Consider the following 18,449-nt stretch of genomic DNA (forward strand, 5'->3'; position numbering starts at 1 on the left):
GCAAAATCGGCAGTGTGTCAAATACTTGTTCTCCCCACTGTATGTCACTTGCCGTGGAAGTCGAAAACAGCATCCTCTGGCAACTAGGGCCTCCTTGGAGATGTTAAGCCCGGACCGGACACAGACAAGAAACAGATTCGCTGCCTTTCTTTCCTGGGGGCTTCCGATTCGAGATCGGATCAAGGGGTACCTGCGTCTTCGTCCTCTGTTCTGTCTCCCTCTCTGGTGGCTTCTACCTCGGTTCAGATCCTCAGAGCTCCCACCCTCACCAGACCATGAGGCTGTCTGAGACTCCAGCCCATTCATCACCCACAACAGATACTACAGCTGGTTTGGGTCCATCTGGCCCCACTACCCTTCGGTCCTCGAGGGGTTTGTGAAACCACTGGATGTGAAAGAATGGCCGGACCTCCGCAGCCATTGCACCATCTGTCGTCATCGGCAGTTCTATGGTAAGAAACATCTTCGTTCCCGGGGCAAAACTCTGTGCTATCCTAGAGCACGAGTACAGGACATTACAAGGCTGCTTCCGACCGTTCTACGACAGATGCTGATGCTGTCGTAGTGCCCGTGGGGTCAAACACCATTAGGAGGGCATAGCTAGCAATTATTTCAGTTCCGGTAACATCGTTGGGCCGCAGGTGTGAACATTTCAGAAGGCTACTGGCATTACACACCTGACTAAAAGATTACTGTAGCTCTGTTGGAATCACTTTTATAGATAACTTCGACACCTTCTGGAAACAGAAGATGCTCTACAGCAGGGGTGTCAAACTCGTTTTAGCTCAGGGGCCACATGGAGGAAAATCTATTCCAAGTGGGCCGGACCGGAAAAATCATGGTGTATATATAACTTAAAAACAACAACTTCAGATTGTTTTCTTTGTTTTAATACGATCAACATACAACATAAAGCTGGAGCCTGAGGACAGTGTGTCCAAAATAGTACAAGCACAACATCACTATTAATCATAAAACACGTCAAGTTTATTTGAAAATTCTAAAGAAAAAGAACACACAAACACACAATGCCTCAGTGATTAACAGAACTGTTTCACAGATCACAGAACTATATCAGGGTGTCATTTCTCAGGCAGAAATGTAGATAAAAATAATGAAATCCTGTTCCCCAAACAAGTGCAAGAACCACAGAGTCAAGAATAGGTTAAATATACAAATAAAATAAAATCAATTAAAAACAATAGCACATCAACATAAAAACATATAAACATAAATCTGAAAGCGTTGCTCAAACTCCCGTAACAGTCCCGTTATTTTATCTTTGAACCGCTTCATGTCTGCCACATGTTGGGTCGCGCACACATTTTTCAGACAGGGGAAGTGAGCTGCATCACCACCGGCAAGTTGCGTCTCCCACAATGACAGCTTCAACTTGAAAGAACGTATGCTGTCATAATACTGCGTGACAACTTTGTTGCGCCCTTGCAGCTGTTTGTTCAAGTTATTCAGGTGCTCTGTAACATCCACCATAAATGCAAGGTCCTGCATCCATTCTGCGGAATGAAATTCTAACACTGGTTTGCCCTTTTCTTCCATGAACTGTTCAATTTCTTCTCGTAAATCAAAGAAACGCCTCAGCACAGCACCTCGGCTTAACCATCTTACCTCAGTGTGGTATGGCAGGCCATAGATGTGGTCTTTCTCTCTGAGAAGGCTGTCAAACTGACGGTGATTCAGGCTTCTGGATCGGATGAAATTAACAGTTTGGATGACCACCTTCATGACGTTATCCATCTTTAATGACTTGCAACACAAAGCCTCCTGGTGCAAAATACAGTGAAAAGTCAAAAAATCACGTCCTCCATTTGCAGATTGCACTTTCTCTCGGAACTTTGTCACAACGCCTGCTTTTTTCCCGATCATTGAGGGCGCACCATCTGTAGCCAGGCTGACAGCGCGGGACCAGTCCACTCCGACCCTGTCCAGCGCGCCGACGAGTGCGGTAAAAATATCAGCTGCTGTCGTTGTATCTGTCATCGGCATCAACTCCACAAACTCCTCGGTGACAGTCAATGTGTCATCAACTCCGCGGATGAAAATGGCCAGTTGTGCAACATCTGTAATGTCCGTGCTTTCATCAATTGCAACCGAAAACGCAATAAATGACTACTTTTTGCTTCAACTGGCTGTCCAAATCCACTGAAAGATCGGAAATCCTGTCTGCAACTGTGTTTCTTGTCAGGCTGATATTTGCAAAAGCCTGCCGCTTTTCAGGGCACACAATCTCCGCTGCCTTCATCATGCATGTTTTTACAAATTCACCCTCACTATATGGTTTTGAAGCCACTGCGATTTCATTAGCAATGAGGTAGCTAGCTTTCACTGCAGCGTCACTGATGTCTCGGCTGTGAGTAAACACAGACTGCTGTTTCTTCAGACCCGCCAACAGTTCATTCACCTTCTCTCATCTCCGCTGTCCTTGAAAGTTGTCATATTTGTCGGCATGAAGACTCACATAGTGGCGACGAAGGTTATATTCTTTCAGCACTGCAACATGCTCTGAACACACCAAACATACAGCTTTCCCATTCAATTCTGTGAATAAATAGGATGACCATTTTTCTTGGAACACTCTGCACTCTACGACCACTTTTCTCTTTTTTGACAGAGCCATATTGGGGCAATGAGGGTGCCAAAGCACATAATGTTAAAAGTAGAAGCCGTAATAAATATCGCGGGCAAAACAAAGTAGCTCATTGGCTGCACGTGCTTGACCTACTTGCTCTGCCCCGGTATAAACAGTTTGCTTGCTTAACACAATTGCTATTGCGCCATCCAGTGGACGCAATTGGAACAGCAGTTTTTTTTAAAAATCATCTCGCGGGCCGGATTAAACCCGTTTGCGGGCCTGATCCGGCCCGCGGGCCAGACGTTTGACACCCCTGCTCTACAGGAATGACAGAGTCCATCCAAATCATCTTCGATCCTGAAATCTGTCCATGCATTTCAAGGCTGCGTTGAGACAATTACTTATCAATGACCAGCTAAGTTAATCACAACCATTGTGATGCTGAGTTGTCATAATGCTGCAGCAAATGTACACTTTCCCAGGGGCATTGGAAGTAAGTACTTTTATTTTATTTTCTTAGGGGGTAATGTAAGTAACTTAATGTATGTCCCTCTAACTACCTTGAATGCCTCTGTTCATCCTACAGCTATTGTATTCAGTAATCATGTGCTTTTGAACCAGAGTTATACTGTTAGCACTGAGGCGGTATGCCCTAGTAGGAAGTCCACCGTGTGCAGCTCACCCTATCAGCTCAAACAGAAATAACAAGAGCATGTCTAATTCTGATAAGCTTCCCAGTAAGGCAATAAAAACAATCAAGCATCCCAGAAAAGTGCTAAAAATAGCCCACATTAAAATACAGTACCAGTCAAAAGTTTGGACACACCTACTCATTCAAGGGTTTTTCTTTATTTTTACTATTTTCTACATTGTTGAATAATAGTGAATACATCACAATTATGAAATAACACATATGGAATCATGTAGTAACCAAAAAAGTGTTAAACAAATCAAAATATATTTAATATTTGAGATTCTTCAAAGTAGCCACCGTTTGCCTTGATGACAGCTTTGCACACTCTTGGTATTCTCTCAACCAGCTTCACCTGGGATGCTTTTCCAACAGTCTTGAAGGAGTTCCCACATATGCTGAGCACTTGTTGGCTGCTTTTCCTTCACTCTGCGGTCCAACTCATCCCAAACCATCTCAATTGGGTTGAGGTCGGGTGATTGTGGAGGCCAGGTCATATGAAGCAACACTCCATCACTCTCCTTCTTGGTCAAATAGCCCTTACACAGCCTGGAGGTGTGTTTTGGGTCATTGTCCTATTGAAAAACAAATGATAGTCCCACTAAGCGCAAACCAGATGGGATGGCGTATCGCTGCAGAATGCTGTGGTAGCCATGCTGTTTAAGTGTGCCTTGAAATCTAAATAAATCACAGACAGTGTCACCAGCAAAGCACCCCCACACCATCACACCTCCTCCTCCATGCTTCACGGTGGGAACTACACATGCAGAGATCATCCATTCACCTAGTCTGTGTCTCACAAAGACACGGCGGTTGGAACCCAAAATCTCAAATTTGGACTCATCAGACCAATGGATCGATTTCCACCGGTCTAATGTCCATTGCTCGTGTTTCTTGGCCCAATCAAGTCTCTTCTTATTATTGGTGTCCTTTAGTAGTGGTTTCTTTGCAGCAAAATCGACCATGAAGGCCTGATTCACACGGTCTCCTCTTAACAGTTGATGTTGAGATGTGTCTGTTACTTGAACTCTGTGAAGCATTTATTTGGGCTGCAATCTGAGGTGCACTTAATTGCCGATTTCTGAGGCTGGTAACTCTAATGAACTTATCCTCCGCAGCAGAGGTAACTCTGGGTCTTCCATTCCTGTGGCGGTCCTCATGAGAGCCAATTTCATCACAGCGCTTGATGGTTTTTGAGACTGCACTTTAAGAAACTTTCAAAGTTCTTTACATTTTCCGGATTGACTGACCTTTATGTCTTAAAGTAATGATGCACTGTCGTTTCTCTTTGCTTATTTGAGTTGTTCTTGCCATAATATGGACTTGGTCTTTTACTAAATAGGGCTATCTTCTGTATACCAACCGTACCTTGTCACAACACAACTGATTGGCTCAAACGCATTAAAGAAGGAAAGAAATTCCACAAATTAACTTTTAACAAGGCACACCTGTTAATTGAAATGCATTCCAGGTGACTACCTCATGAAGCTGGTTGAGAGAATGCCAAGAGTGTGCAAAGCTGTCATCAAGGCAAAGGGTGGCTACTTTGAAGAATCTCAAATATTAAATATATTTTGATTTGTTTAACAATTCTTTGGTTACTACATGATTCCATATGTGTTATTTCATAGTTTTGATGTCTTCACTATTATTCTACAATGTAGAAAATAGTAAAAATCAAGAAAAATCCTTGAATGAGTAGGTGTGTCCAAACCTTTGACTGGTACTGTTTTTAGCCTAAGAAACAAGGTTCATGAAATAAATAACTTGATAATTACAGATGACATTCATATTCATTCATCTCTGAAAGTCACTTACAGTACATTCGGAAAGTATTCAGACCCCTTGACTTTTTCCACATTTTGTTACATTACAGCCTTATTCTAAAATTGATTAAATTGTTTTTTCCCTCATCAATCTATAAAAATACCCCATAATGACAAAGAGAAAACAACAGGTTTTTAGAAATGTTGCTAATTTATTACAAAATAAAAAACTGAAATATGAAGGAGAGATTGACTTCATCACTACTTGTTTTTGTAAGAAGTGTTGACAAGCTGAATGCACCGAGCTGTCTGTTTAAACTACTAGCACACAGCTCGGACCCCATGCATACCCCACAAGACATGTCACCAGAGGTATCTTCACAATCCCCAAGTCCAGAACAGACTATGGGAGGTGCACAGTATTACATAGAGCCATTACTACATGGAACTCTATTCCACATCAGGTAACTAATGCAAGCAGTAGAATCAGATTAAAAAATACAGAAGAGACACACACACAGGTACAGACACTCATACGCACACACATGCTAGCACACACACTCTACCCACACGTACATTGTTGTATGGTGGTATAATACATTTTGTATTGTAGATATGTAGAGGTGTAATAATGTTATATGATGTACTGTTTTATCTTTTGTTTTATGTGTGATGTAAGTGCCTTAATGTGTTTGGACCCCAGGAAGAGTAGCTCATGGGAATCCCTAATAAATACAAAGAAATACAAATAGTAAATCAAACTTCATAAAAGTGCTAGGTGGATAGTTATTTTACAGAGAAAAAACAACAACAACATATTTTTTTAACAGGACAAATCTGAGGGGGCACGTGCCTCTCTGACCCCTATGTGCATGACGCCTCTGGTGTCCTGAGCCAATGAATACCAAGAGGGTGGTACGGTTGTGCAGAACTGCACCCTGCCATTGAAGAAGTGGCCCAACTAGCCGGTCTGGCTAAAGAGTGGGAGGGACATTCACCTGCAGTGAAAAGGTGTGTTCTAGCCTGAGCTAGGACAGAGGGGAGCAAACATACTTAGGGCCAGCACTGACAATCCAGAGAGTCAGTGAGAGAGTACAGAGAGGGAGAGAGAGACACACACCAAAATTGATCAAAGCTCAAGATTTGAAAAGCATCCAGCTCCAAGATGCCAGTTCTGTGGCGCTCCACGTTCTTCCTGGTGATGGTACTGCTTGCCATTAGTAGGCCCAGCCTGGCATCTCAGGCAAGGAATGAAGAACAAAGCACAGGAAATGGAACAAAAGATCCTATCACCACCCTGCCCATCGTTATCTGGAAGTGGGAGGAAATTCATTTCCCATACCTGGTGGCACTCTGGATCCTGGTCAGCTGGCTCTGCAAACTCGGTGAGTACCATACATGTACATCAGTGGAGGCTGGTGACTTGAAAAATTGAGGAGGATGGGAGACCCACGGTATAGGCTCGGAACACACGGAGACAACAATGAGGGTATGAGGCATGAGTTGGGGTGTTCAGAGGCTTGACATCAGTGCAGGACAGGGGTTGAGGTGTTCATAGGCTTCAGTGCAGGACAGGCTCATCATGGATGGATGGCGTTGGAGAAGAGCTCAATCTTCCACTGAGGGCAAGACAGGATTTGACTGGGAAGACAAAAACCAATAACACAATACACTACACAGTTACACAAAACATCTAAGAATGAGTTAGTCCAAGCAAAATCATTGATGTGTAATAATGTGATTGCGTTTGTGTGTGTGATTGACTCTCCATACAGTAATGAGAGAAAATTGATATGGGCCAGTGAATGAGCGGGCACATGAGACGTGGCTTCAGTTCATGTCAGGAGAGAGTTGACAATGGTAGTGGAGTGGAGTGGTCATCACCTCTTAATCAGGGAACAGGAGGGGACTTAGCTGTAAATACAAATAGCAGATACATTCCATTACAGCTGCACCATCGTAGGTTTGGGCAACGAGTTTCTCCATGAAGTTAAACTCAGACATATCAGAATTCACAAAGTCAAACACAGACTGCTCATCTCACCTCTTGACACATCAAAGTAGCCAAAGAAACATTCCTGAATAAAGCCTTGATCATCCACATACCTGACAATAACTAACAACTGCAAGCAGACTAGTGACAAGGCTATGACGGGACCAGTTGTTCCTAATCAGGTCACATATTTTTTTTTTTACTCCTGAAATAAACTCCTGGCCCTGGGGGGGAAGACAACCCTGTCAAACTGCAGCAACCTTATACTTGTTCATATTCATTATATTTAGACTAGATTAAGAGGGGTATTTCCTCGACCCAGACACAGAGATAACAACTGATAGACAATAGAACTCACAGGGCTGAGCTTGCTTAATGCATGTTTGCATCATGCAGGCCTAATAAAAAATGTACTCACATCTGTCATCACTATTATGTTGATTGATTAATTACAGCTAATTATTTTTGGATTGAAAATGTATAGGCAGCCTAGCCAGCTCAAATTGGAATATAAACCAAATTTGATCACATTCACATTTTATCCTGACACACAAATGGACTATAAATACATAACATTACCTATTTATTTGCCCTGACCAGATGGACAGGTTGCATAGGCTGTATGCAGCTGCTATTATTAGTAGCCTACAGTTGATCAGACTGAAAAAATAGTATCGTACAGCATGTCAGATCTCTAATGTTTAGGTGTAGCCTAGGCTGCTGCAACATTTATGTATTGATTGTTTGCTTGTGTCTGTCCGGAGTGATTATGTGTACCTTTTCTAAATAAATACAGAAGGAAAGTGGAAAGCCTACTTGAACGCGCACGAGTAATGCGCTGCGTCAACCTCTCTTTAATCTCACTTTTAATGGAGATGCGATGGAAGCTATCAAATCATTCTGAATTGATTTCGACATCCCAGAAAAGACAGTCGAAAGTTCCATATGTTCAGCAAGTAAAGCATCGTAACGGGCAATTACCTCTGCAAGCTCCTTGTAGTTGCCCTAACATGCCCAAATATGCAGTGGTGTCGATAAGCCGCTTGAGAACATCCCTGTTTCTTCTTACTTTCTCGTTGTGTTGCTCAATTTGAATACACAGACTTTCGTCCATTTACATGATCGATGCGGCTTTTTCCCAGAAGCTTGAATCTGATGTGGGCATTTATATGCTTCCTGCTTTTGTTATGCCGTTTAGCTGAATGATCGATGTTCTTCAGGTCACTGTACCCCCCTTTCGCCCAAGGCTTTCCAAAAAGCAGGCAAGGCCAGCAATATAGGCGGCTTGATGAAAGGCTCCCTGTTAACCAGCTATACTGTTGATACCAATTGGTATTGAACACCCTCACCTTTTCATCCTTCTTCATGAAACTGATCTCAGGCAGAGGTCGACCCTCGGTTTTAATTTGCACCTTTTCCATGTACCCCAGAGAATGAAAGGGGTTCTTCAACAAAAAGTCCACAGCATTTACGGTAGCATTTGCCATTCTGGTGCCATGCTCGCACTGACTGCTAGCTACTGCTACTTGCTACTGAAGTTAGCAAGGCAACTGGACACAAAAATAAAGTTCTAAAACCAAGAAAACCATTTATAATATACCTCCTCCATCTCCTGTAATTTGAAGAAACTAATTTGAATTGAATAATATGCTAAAAATGCTCAACTATCACTTTTCACTCTCAATCTCTATCCAACAATGTCAACAACTCACCAAGCTTCTCAACACATAGAACCCCCCATAATGCTCTGCGGCACAACCCCAATACAACACACTAGGTTCATTCTCTGATCCTAATCTCATGATTGGATGGACAACATGTCAGTTCATACTGCAAAAGCATTGATTGGTTGGAGGTCGTCCTCCGGAAGTGGTCATAATTATCATGTAGGTCTATGGAAGGGGGTGAGGCCTGCGAGCCTCCTAGGTTTTGTATTGAAGTCGATGTAGCCAGAGGAAAATGGAAGCTAGCTGTCCTCCTGCTACACCATAATGCTACCCCAGAGATTGCTGTTGAAGTTACTATAGACCTTCACTGAAAAACAGTGTGTTTTAATTAATTATTTGGTGAAAGGGTAGGTAACAACACATCTGCCATGCTGATCCTCAAAAAGTTATACAGCTGCACCATTGAGAGCATCCTGACTGGTTGCATCACCGCCTGGTATGGCAACTGCTCGGCCTCCGACTGCAAGGCACTACAGAGGGTAGTGCGTACGGCCCAGTACATCACTGGGGCCAAGCTTCCTGCCATCCAGGACCTCTATACCAGGCGGTGTCGAAGGAAGGCCCTCAAAATTGTCAAAGACTCCAGCCACCCTAGTCATAGACTGTTCTCTCTGCTACTGCACGGCAAGCGGTACCAAAGTCTAGGTCCAAAAGGCTTCTCAACAGCTTCTACCCCCAAGCCATAAGACTCCTGAACAGCTAATCATGGCTACCCAGACTATTTGCACCCCCACCCCATCTTTTTATGCTGCTGCCACTCTGTTAATTATTTATGCATAGTCACTTTAACTCTACCCACATGTACATATTACCTCAACTACCTCAACTAGCCGGTGCCCCCGCACATTGACTCTGCACCGGTACCCCCCTGTATATAGCCTCCCTACTGTTATTTTATTTTACTTCTGCTCTTTTTTTCTCAACGCTTTTTTGTTGTTGTTTTATTTTACTTTTTTATTAAGAAATAAATGCATTGTTGGTTAAGGGCTATAAGTAAGCATTTCACGGTAATGTCTACACCTGCTGTATTCGGCGCATGTGGCAAATAAAATTTGATTTGATATGAATGTATTTAGTGTAGTTTTATCTAAAAAGGATAACTTTTTAAATGTTTCACTATTTCAATGAGGAGGATGGTCCTCTTCCTCCTCTGAGGAGCCTCCTCTGATGTACATCCCCTTCCCCGGGCTACTCATCTTTATAGTATTTCATCGTACCATAGATTGCCACCCTCTATTCACACTCTGAGAGTTTGTTTGGTTACGCTTTACTTTACCCTGAGTCATAAGGTAAAGGAGAACTTTGATTCTGGCAAGTGATAATGTAATTTGTGCTAAGGTATATGCGTATGTATGTACAGATATGAGTTATGGAGTGTCATCTTTTGAAGGTTAATGGTTAAAGGTAATGGAGCATCTACCGTGTTGTGTTGTGTTTAGGTCTCGTTTGTTGTGGTGACATGGTAGTCATTAGCAATGTGAGTGTTCACAACAGACATAATTGAGATGTGACATTGATTACACTTTATGTGTGTTTGTGTAAATGTGCATACACTGTGCCTTCACAAAGTATTCACACCCCTTGATTTTTTCCACATTTTGTTATTACAAAGTGGGATTAAAATGGATTTAATTGTCATTTATTTTCAATGATCGCCACAAAATACTCTGTAATGTAAAAGTGGAAGAAATATATATATATATACATACATTACCAGTCAAAAGTTTGGACACACCTACTCATTCAAGTGTTTCTTTATTTTTTACTATTTTCTACATTGTAGAATAATAGTGAAGACATCAAAACTATGAAATAACACATATGGAGTCTTGAAGGAGTTCCCACATATGCTGAGCACTTGTTGGCTACTTTTCCTTTACTCTGCGGTCCAACTCAATCCCAACCATCTCAATTGGGTTGAGGTTGGGTGATTGTGGAGGCCAGGTCATCTGATGCAGCACTCCATCACTCCCCTTCTTGGTCAAATAGCCCTTACACAGCCTGGAGGTGTGTTTTGGGTCATTGTCCTGTTGAAAAACAAATGATAGTCCCACTAAGCACAAACCAGATGGGATGGCGTATCGCTGCAGAATGCTGTGGTAGCCATGCTGGTTAAGTATGCCTTGAATTCTAAATAAATCACAAACAGTGTCACCAGCAAAGCACCCCCACACCATCACACCTCCTCCCCCATGCCTCACGGTGGGAACCACACGTGGAGATCATCCGTTCACCTACTCCGTGTCTCCTAAAGACACGCCGGTTGGAACCAAAAATCTCAAATTTGGACTCATCAGACCAAAGGACAGATTTCCACCGGTCTAATGTCCATTGCTTGTGTTTCTTGGCCCAAGCATGTCTCTTCTTATTATTGTTGTCCTTTAGTAGTGGTTTCCTTGCAGCAATTCGACCATGAAGGCCTGATTCACGCAGTCTCCTCTGAACAGTTGATGTTGAGATGTGTCTGTTAACTGAACTCTGTGAAGCATTTATTTGGCCTGCAATCTGAGGTGCAGTTAACTCTAATGAACTTATCTTCTGCAGCAGAGGTAACTATGGTTCTTCCTTTTCTGTGGCGGTCCTCATGAGAGCCAGCTTCATCATATCGCTTGATGTTTTTTTGCAACTGCACTTGAAGAAACTTTCAAAGTTCTTTACATTTTTACTTCATGTCTTAAAGTAATGATGGACTGTCGTTTCTCTTTGCTTATTTGAGCTATTCTTGCCATAATATGGACTTGGTCTTTTACCAAATAGGGCTATCTTCTGTATACCACCCCTACCTTGTCACAACACAACTGATTGGCTCAAATGCATTAAGAAGGAAATAAATTCCACAAATTAACTTTTAAGAAGGCACACCTGTTAATTGAAATGCGTTCCAGGTGACTACCTCATGAAGATGGTTGAGAAAATGCCAAGAGTGTGCAAAGCTGTCATCAAGGCAAAGGGTGGCTACTTTGAAGAATCTCAAATATTAAATATATTTAGATTTGTTTAACACTTTTTGGGTTACTACATGATTCCATATGTGTTATTTCATAGTTTTGATGTCTTCACTATTATTCTAAAATGTGGAAAATAGTAAAAATCAAGAAAAATCCTTGAATGAGTAGGTGTGTCCAAACTTTTGACTGGTACTGTATATGGAAAATAGAACACTAATATACTGTATCTTGATTAGATAAGTATTCAACTCCCTGTGTCTATACATGTTGGAATCACCTTTGGCAGCGATTACAGCTGTGAGTCTATCTGGGTAAGTCTCTAAGAGCTTTGCACACCTGGATTTTACAATATTTGCACATGATTCTTAAAAAAATTCTTCAAGCTCTGTCAAGTTGGTTGTTGATCATTGTTCGACAGCCATTTTCAAGTCTTGCCATAGATTTTAAAGCCGATTGGAGTGAAAACTAGGGGTGGGCCGAGTACTCGGACAAAATGAGTATCGTAACTAATCGAGAATTTTTTGAAATTATTCTTGATGGAAAATGTTTTATTTCCAGCTGCCAGCACGCATCTCTCTTTAACTCAAATAGTGTGAAGCGCTGTGTGCTCTAAACAACTTCAAAACATTATGATTTCCTAGAGGTTGCAGTAGGTGCCCCCCCCCCCCCCACAAGGCATTAGTAGCAGAAAAACTGAAGGGTTAAAAATAAAACTGAATGCTATGGCTCGTAGTGACTCAATTGTAACCAGTATGAACTTAGCAACTTTGCAATATACACTACAAAGATACAACTTTTCATTCCACAAGAATATGTACTGTGTCTGCAACTTCAGGCCCAAAAATGTCCTTTGTCTAACCTTTCCATCTTGCCAAGACTGAACCTTTTTATTCAGGTGTTAAAAAGTGCATACTTATACATGCTTGGAGGAACATGGGCCTCAAGGCCAAGGTCATGTTTAACATTTTAAAGGCTAAATGGCAGGCCGGGCGCTGGTTAAAATTATACATTGGGACATTAGTTAATTAATATGGCTAATAATGTGAACTGATGCATGCCATCTTTTCCCACCCTATTTAGCAATGGAGCTAAACATTTGGCAGTAAATAAAGTAGATCATGATAAATCCAACTTTACTTTATGTTAAAATAACATTTGACTTATCATTTATAATTTGTGAAAATAGATTACTCATAGGGTCTGTCATGGTTGCAGTTTCGAAACACTTCCAGACAATGTGAAAATGTCCACCTGTTAGGCCTTTCTAAGTACAACAGGCCTATCTATGTGAGCACTTGTGATATGTGCTACATTGACTGCTGAATAAAGTCAGTATATGTTCACATATACTGTCACATACACTGAGTGTACAAAACATTAAGAACATCTTCCTAATATTGAGATGCACCACTGTTTAGTGTGAAAAACCCAGTAGCGTTGCAGTTCTTGACTCAAACCGGTACGTCTGGCACCTCCTACCATACCCCGTTTAAAGGCACTTAAATATTTTGTATTGCCCATTCACCCTCTGAATGGCACACATACACAATCCATGTCTCAATTGTCTCAAGGCTTAAAAATCCTTCTTTAACCTGTCTCTTCCCCCTTCATCTATACTGATTTGAAGTGGATTTAACAAGTGGCATCAATAAGGGATCATAGCTTTCACCTGGATTTACCTGGTCAGTCTATGTCATGGAAAGAGCAGTTCTAAATGTTTTGTTTACTCAGTGTATACTGACTTATGATTATTCACTTATACATATTACATTACATTTTAGTCATTTAGCAGACGCTCTTATCCAGAGCGACTTACAGTTAGTGAATACATATCTTTTTTTTTTTATACTTGCCCCCCCGTGGGAATCGAACCCACAACCCTGGCGTTGCAAACGCCATGCTCTATCAACTGAGCTACATCCCTGCCGGCCATTCCCTCCCCTACCCTGGACGACGCTGGGCCAATTGTGCGCCGCCCCATGGGTCTCCCGGTCGCGGCCGGCTGCGACAGAGCCTGGATTCGAACCAGGATCTCTAGTGGCACAGTTTGCACTGCGATGCAGTGCCTTAGACCACTGCGCCACTCAGGAGCTACGTAATACACATATTACAAACAATTCCATTAAAAAAAGAAAATGTCAGTTGGATTACCTGTGCCCCCTGGGTAAAGAGTCATATTTGTTATGCTATTTGAGCACAGTAACTAACCAATAAGTGACAGATAGTAAAACCAAGTCATGATGCCTCTGGACCCAGCTCCTGACCCGAAACAACATCATCACTATGGAGTTCACCAGAATGGCAACAGTGTTTACATCACAAATACATGATGCCATTGTTTCCTACTTGACAAGTTTTTGTTGTATATCAACAATGTTATGGAATACATACAAATACACAATGTCCCTAAGTTTACACCCACAGATGTATTGTCCCATGTGCACACACCTCAGTCAGAATGTGGGCATGAAACAGCCCTCTGGAGCCAGGCAAACAATGAACTGAAATTCCACAACAAAACCCACAGATCCAATGTAACAACTTTTTAATCCGACTTGAAAGCACACATTAGGATGAAGTTTTCTCCTTGAGAGTGCCATAGTAGTCTCTGCCCTTGACTGAGTGCAATAGAGACTGAGGAACCGAAGCCAAGCAATGCAGACACTGCTCAATGTGACTGAGTAACCAAGAGCAGATGCCCTAAAGAGGAGGTACTGTATTTCCTCTTTCTTCCCTCCACACCCTTCCACCTTGAGAGGACATATAAACGGTTGAGCCTGTTATTCAGTGCACCTCTGCCCTCACTGCACCATTGCCCTCAGACACCGGCCCGGCCCACACCACTGTGACCTGAGCATTGAGCAGGTCATCTGAGAGAGAGAGAGAGAGAGAGAGAGAGAGAGAGAGAGAGAGAGAGAGAGAGAGAGAGAGAGAGAGAGAGACTGTGCCACCGTCAGAGAGGAGAAGAGAGGAGAGGAGAGAAGAGGGACAGAAACGTAACATTCTGTCCGGCTGGGCTGAACAGTCTGTACTACAGTTTGGCTCCAGATATCTATGTGATGCTGGGACAAGAATACCCTGAACCTCTCGGAGCGTAGGGCATCAGGAGAGGCCAAATACGTTCTCAGGACTCTCAAAGAACCCCGAGAACAAATTCTGCTCCATTATTTATTTATCTATTTATTTGGTGAAATGCCATGCATAACTTGCCTCTGGCTGCTGGGGGCATTGTTGCTGACTTGTACTGTGGGCCTGATAGTTGAGGGTACAGAGGTGGGAGCACCCCAGGGGTCGCATCCAGAGCTAGGGGTGGTGGGATCGAACCACAGCCAGGCTGGAGGGGACCATGGGTCCAGCCTCTCAGGGATACAAATCGTGACATTTAAATGGCACCATGTGGAAGCCCCCTACCTCATCACCTTATGGATACTGGTGGCTGGGGTATCCAAAATGTGTATGCATACAGGTGGGTGCAGTCAGCTCAGGGGTCTTGAGGATTAGATGACCAGCTGCAGATTCACTGTTAGAGAGTGGGGCCTGATTTGATTTAGTTCCTAATGAAGATTGATAAATTAATGTTTTAATTTGGTGTTCTGAACTTTTGTGGAGAGCAGTTGAGATCAAATAAAAGGAGATGAAAGAATACATACCAAATCCAGGGTCCACTTCTGCCACAGTTCAAAATAATGTTACAGACACAAAACTGCTATGTCAGGGAAGATATTGCAGAGTTGGTATCATTCACAATGATGCTGGCAGACAGATTTGGCAAAGGCTGTGAAAGTTGTAATGACTTTCTATGTGGCCTGGACTCAAGGAAGATTACTCTTTCATGATCATAAAACATAAAAAATAATTTCTTAGACTCTGACCTTCCATGTATAATTTGGGTCTCATTTCAAAGGAGATACATTTTTTTATGCATTTTTTTTACCCCTTTTTCATGATATGCAATTGGTAGTTACAGTCTTGTCCCATCGTTGCAACTCCCGTACGGACTCGGGAGAGGCAAAGGTCAAGAGCCATGCGTCCTCCGAAACACAACCCTGCCAAGCCACACTGCTTCTTGACACACTGCTCGTTTAACCCGGAAGCCATCCGTACCAAAGTGTCAGAGGAAACGTCGTACAACTGGCGACCGTGTCAGCTATAGCGTGATGGGAAAAGGACATCCTGGCCGACCAAACACTCCCCTAACCCGGACGACGATGGGCCAATTGTAAACATCAGACAGATCAAAGGAAGCAGGCAATATCATCCAGTGAGAACGAAAGCTGTGTTTTGTGAAGCATTTGTGCCATAAATAGGCCCAACATAATGCCACTACTCTCTAGCATTTGCAGCCCTTGTCAGTGTTATCAAGGCAACACGCTGTTTACATTTTACATTTTAGTTATTTTTTTTTTATTAATTTTTTTTTTTTTTTTTTTTTTTTTTTTTTTTAGTCATTTAGCAGACGCTCTTATCCAGAGCGACTTACAGTTAGTGAGTGCATACATTTTTTTTTTTCATACCCCCGTGGGAATCGAACCCGCAACCCTGGCGTTGCAAACGCCATGCTCTACCAACTGAGCTACATCCATGCCGGCCATTCCCTCCCCTACCCTAGACGACGCTGGGCCAATTGTGCGCCGCCCCATGGGTCTCCCGGTCACGGCCGGCTACGACAGAGCCTGGATTCGAACCAGGATCTCTAGTGGCACAGCTAGCACTGCGATGCAGTGCCTTAGACCACTGCGCCACTCGGGAGATATTACCATTAATGTCATGAAGGAAAAATTATTTTAACAAAAGCGTGGGTACTGGTTATCTATTGTTTACTTATCATTTAACTAACTTATCCCAGATCTGGAGTGTTGGTGATGAATCACTTGAGTATAAGTTACACATACAGTTGAAGTCGGAAGTTTACATACACTTAGGTTGGAGTCATTAAAACTAGTTTTTCAACCACTCCACAAATTTCTTTTAAACAAACTATAGTTTTAGCAAGTCGGTTAGGACATCTGATCTGTGCATGACACAAGTAATTTTTCCAACAATTGTTTACAGACCGATTATTTCACTTATAATTCACTGTATCACAATTCCAGTGGGTCAGAAGTTTACATACACTTAGTTGACTGTGCCTTTAAACAGCTTGGAAAATTCCAGAAAATTATGTCATGGCTTTAGAAGCTTCTGATAGGCTAATTTGCACCATTTGAGTCAATTGGAGGTGTACCTGTGGATGTATTTCAAGGCCTACCTTCAAACTCAATGCCTCTTTGCTTGACATCATGGGAAAATCAAAAGAAATCAGCTAAGACCTCAGAATAAAGATTGTAGACCTCCACAAGTCTGGTTCGTCCTTGGGAGCAATTTCCAAACGCCTGAAGGTACCACGTTCATCTGTACAAACAATAGTACGCAAGTATAAACACCATGGGACCACGCAGCCGTCATACTGCTCAGGAAGAAGATGCATTCTGTCTCCTAGAGATTAACGTACTTTGGTGCGAAAAGTGCAAATCAATCCCAGAACAACAGCAAAGGAACTTGTGAAGATGCTGGAGGAAACAGGTACAAAAGTATCTATATCCACAGTAACCTGAAAGGCCACTCAGCAAGGAAGAAGCCACTGCTCCAAAACCGCCATAGAAAAGCCAGACTACGGTTTGCAACTGCACATGGGGACAAAGATCGTACTTTTTGGAGAAATGTCCTCTGGTCTGATGAAACAAAAATAGAACTGTTTGGCCATAATGACCATCGTTATATATGGAGGAAAAAGGGGAAGGCTTGCAAGCCGAAGAACACCATCCCAATCGTGAAGCACGGGGGTGGCATCATCATGCTGTGGGGGTGCTTTGCTGCAGGAGGGACTGGTGCACTTCACAAAATAGATGGCATCTTGAGGAAGGAAAATTATGTGGATATATTGAAGCAACATCTCAAGACATCAGTCAGGAAGTTAAAGCTTGGTCGCAAATGGGTCTTTCAAATGGACAATGACCCCAAGCATACTTCCAAAGTTGTGGCAAAATGGCTTAAGGACAACAAAGTCAAGGTATTGGAGTGGCCATCACAAAGCCCTGACCTCAATCCTATCGAAAATGTGTGGGCAGAACTGAAAAAGCGTGTGCGAGCAAGAATGCCTACAAACCTGACTCAGTTACACCAGCTCTGTCAGGAGGAATGGGCCAAAATTCACCCAACTTATTGTGGGAAGCTTGTGGAAGGATGCCTGAAACGTTTGACCCAAGTTAAACAATTTAAAGGCAATGCTACCAAATACTAATTGAGTGTATGTAAACTTCTGACCCACTGGGAATGTGATGAAAGTAATAAAAAGCAGAAATAAATAATTCTCTCTACAATTATTCAGACATTTCACATTCTTAAAATATAGTGGTGATCCTAACTGACCTAAAACAGGGAATTTTTACTAGGATTAAATGTCAGGAATTGTGAAAAACTGAGTTTAAATGTATTTGGCTAAGGTGTATGTAATCTTCCGACTTCAACTGTAAAACGAAAAAAATACTTTTGAAACAGCTTTTGCAACTTGCTAAATATTTTATTTTCAGAGCCGAGGTCCTGTAGGATAAATAAACAGAATAGTTGAGGGGAATCTTCTACACTTTGACGTGTACGAACATACGGGTGTGATCATACTACAGTGGTCCCCGCAGCGTAAGCTCAAACCGGTGTGATTAGAACACTTCATTAGAACGTCTTGTTACGATTGAGGT

The 18,449-nt window shown here is 42.4% G+C and overlaps 1 protein-coding gene across 1 annotated transcript in view; it reads left to right on the forward strand.

The window, feature by feature from the left end:
- The first annotated feature begins 6,082 nt into the window (after positions 1-6,082).
- LOC311132338 (sodium/hydrogen exchanger 3-like) overlaps positions 6,083-18,449 on the forward strand; it is a 61,478-nt gene continuing 49,111 nt past the window's right edge. The window contains exon 1 of the mRNA XM_084165584.1: positions 6,083-6,432. Coding sequence (XP_084021710.1) covers positions 6,213-6,432 — 220 coding nt within the window. The 5' untranslated portion in view covers positions 6,083-6,212. The remainder of the gene's footprint in view (positions 6,433-18,449) is intronic.

Source organism: Coregonus lavaretus (assembly GCF_964263955.1).
Source record: "Coregonus lavaretus genome assembly, chromosome: 7".
NCBI classification, from domain to species: domain Eukaryota; kingdom Metazoa; phylum Chordata; class Actinopteri; order Salmoniformes; family Salmonidae; genus Coregonus; species Coregonus lavaretus.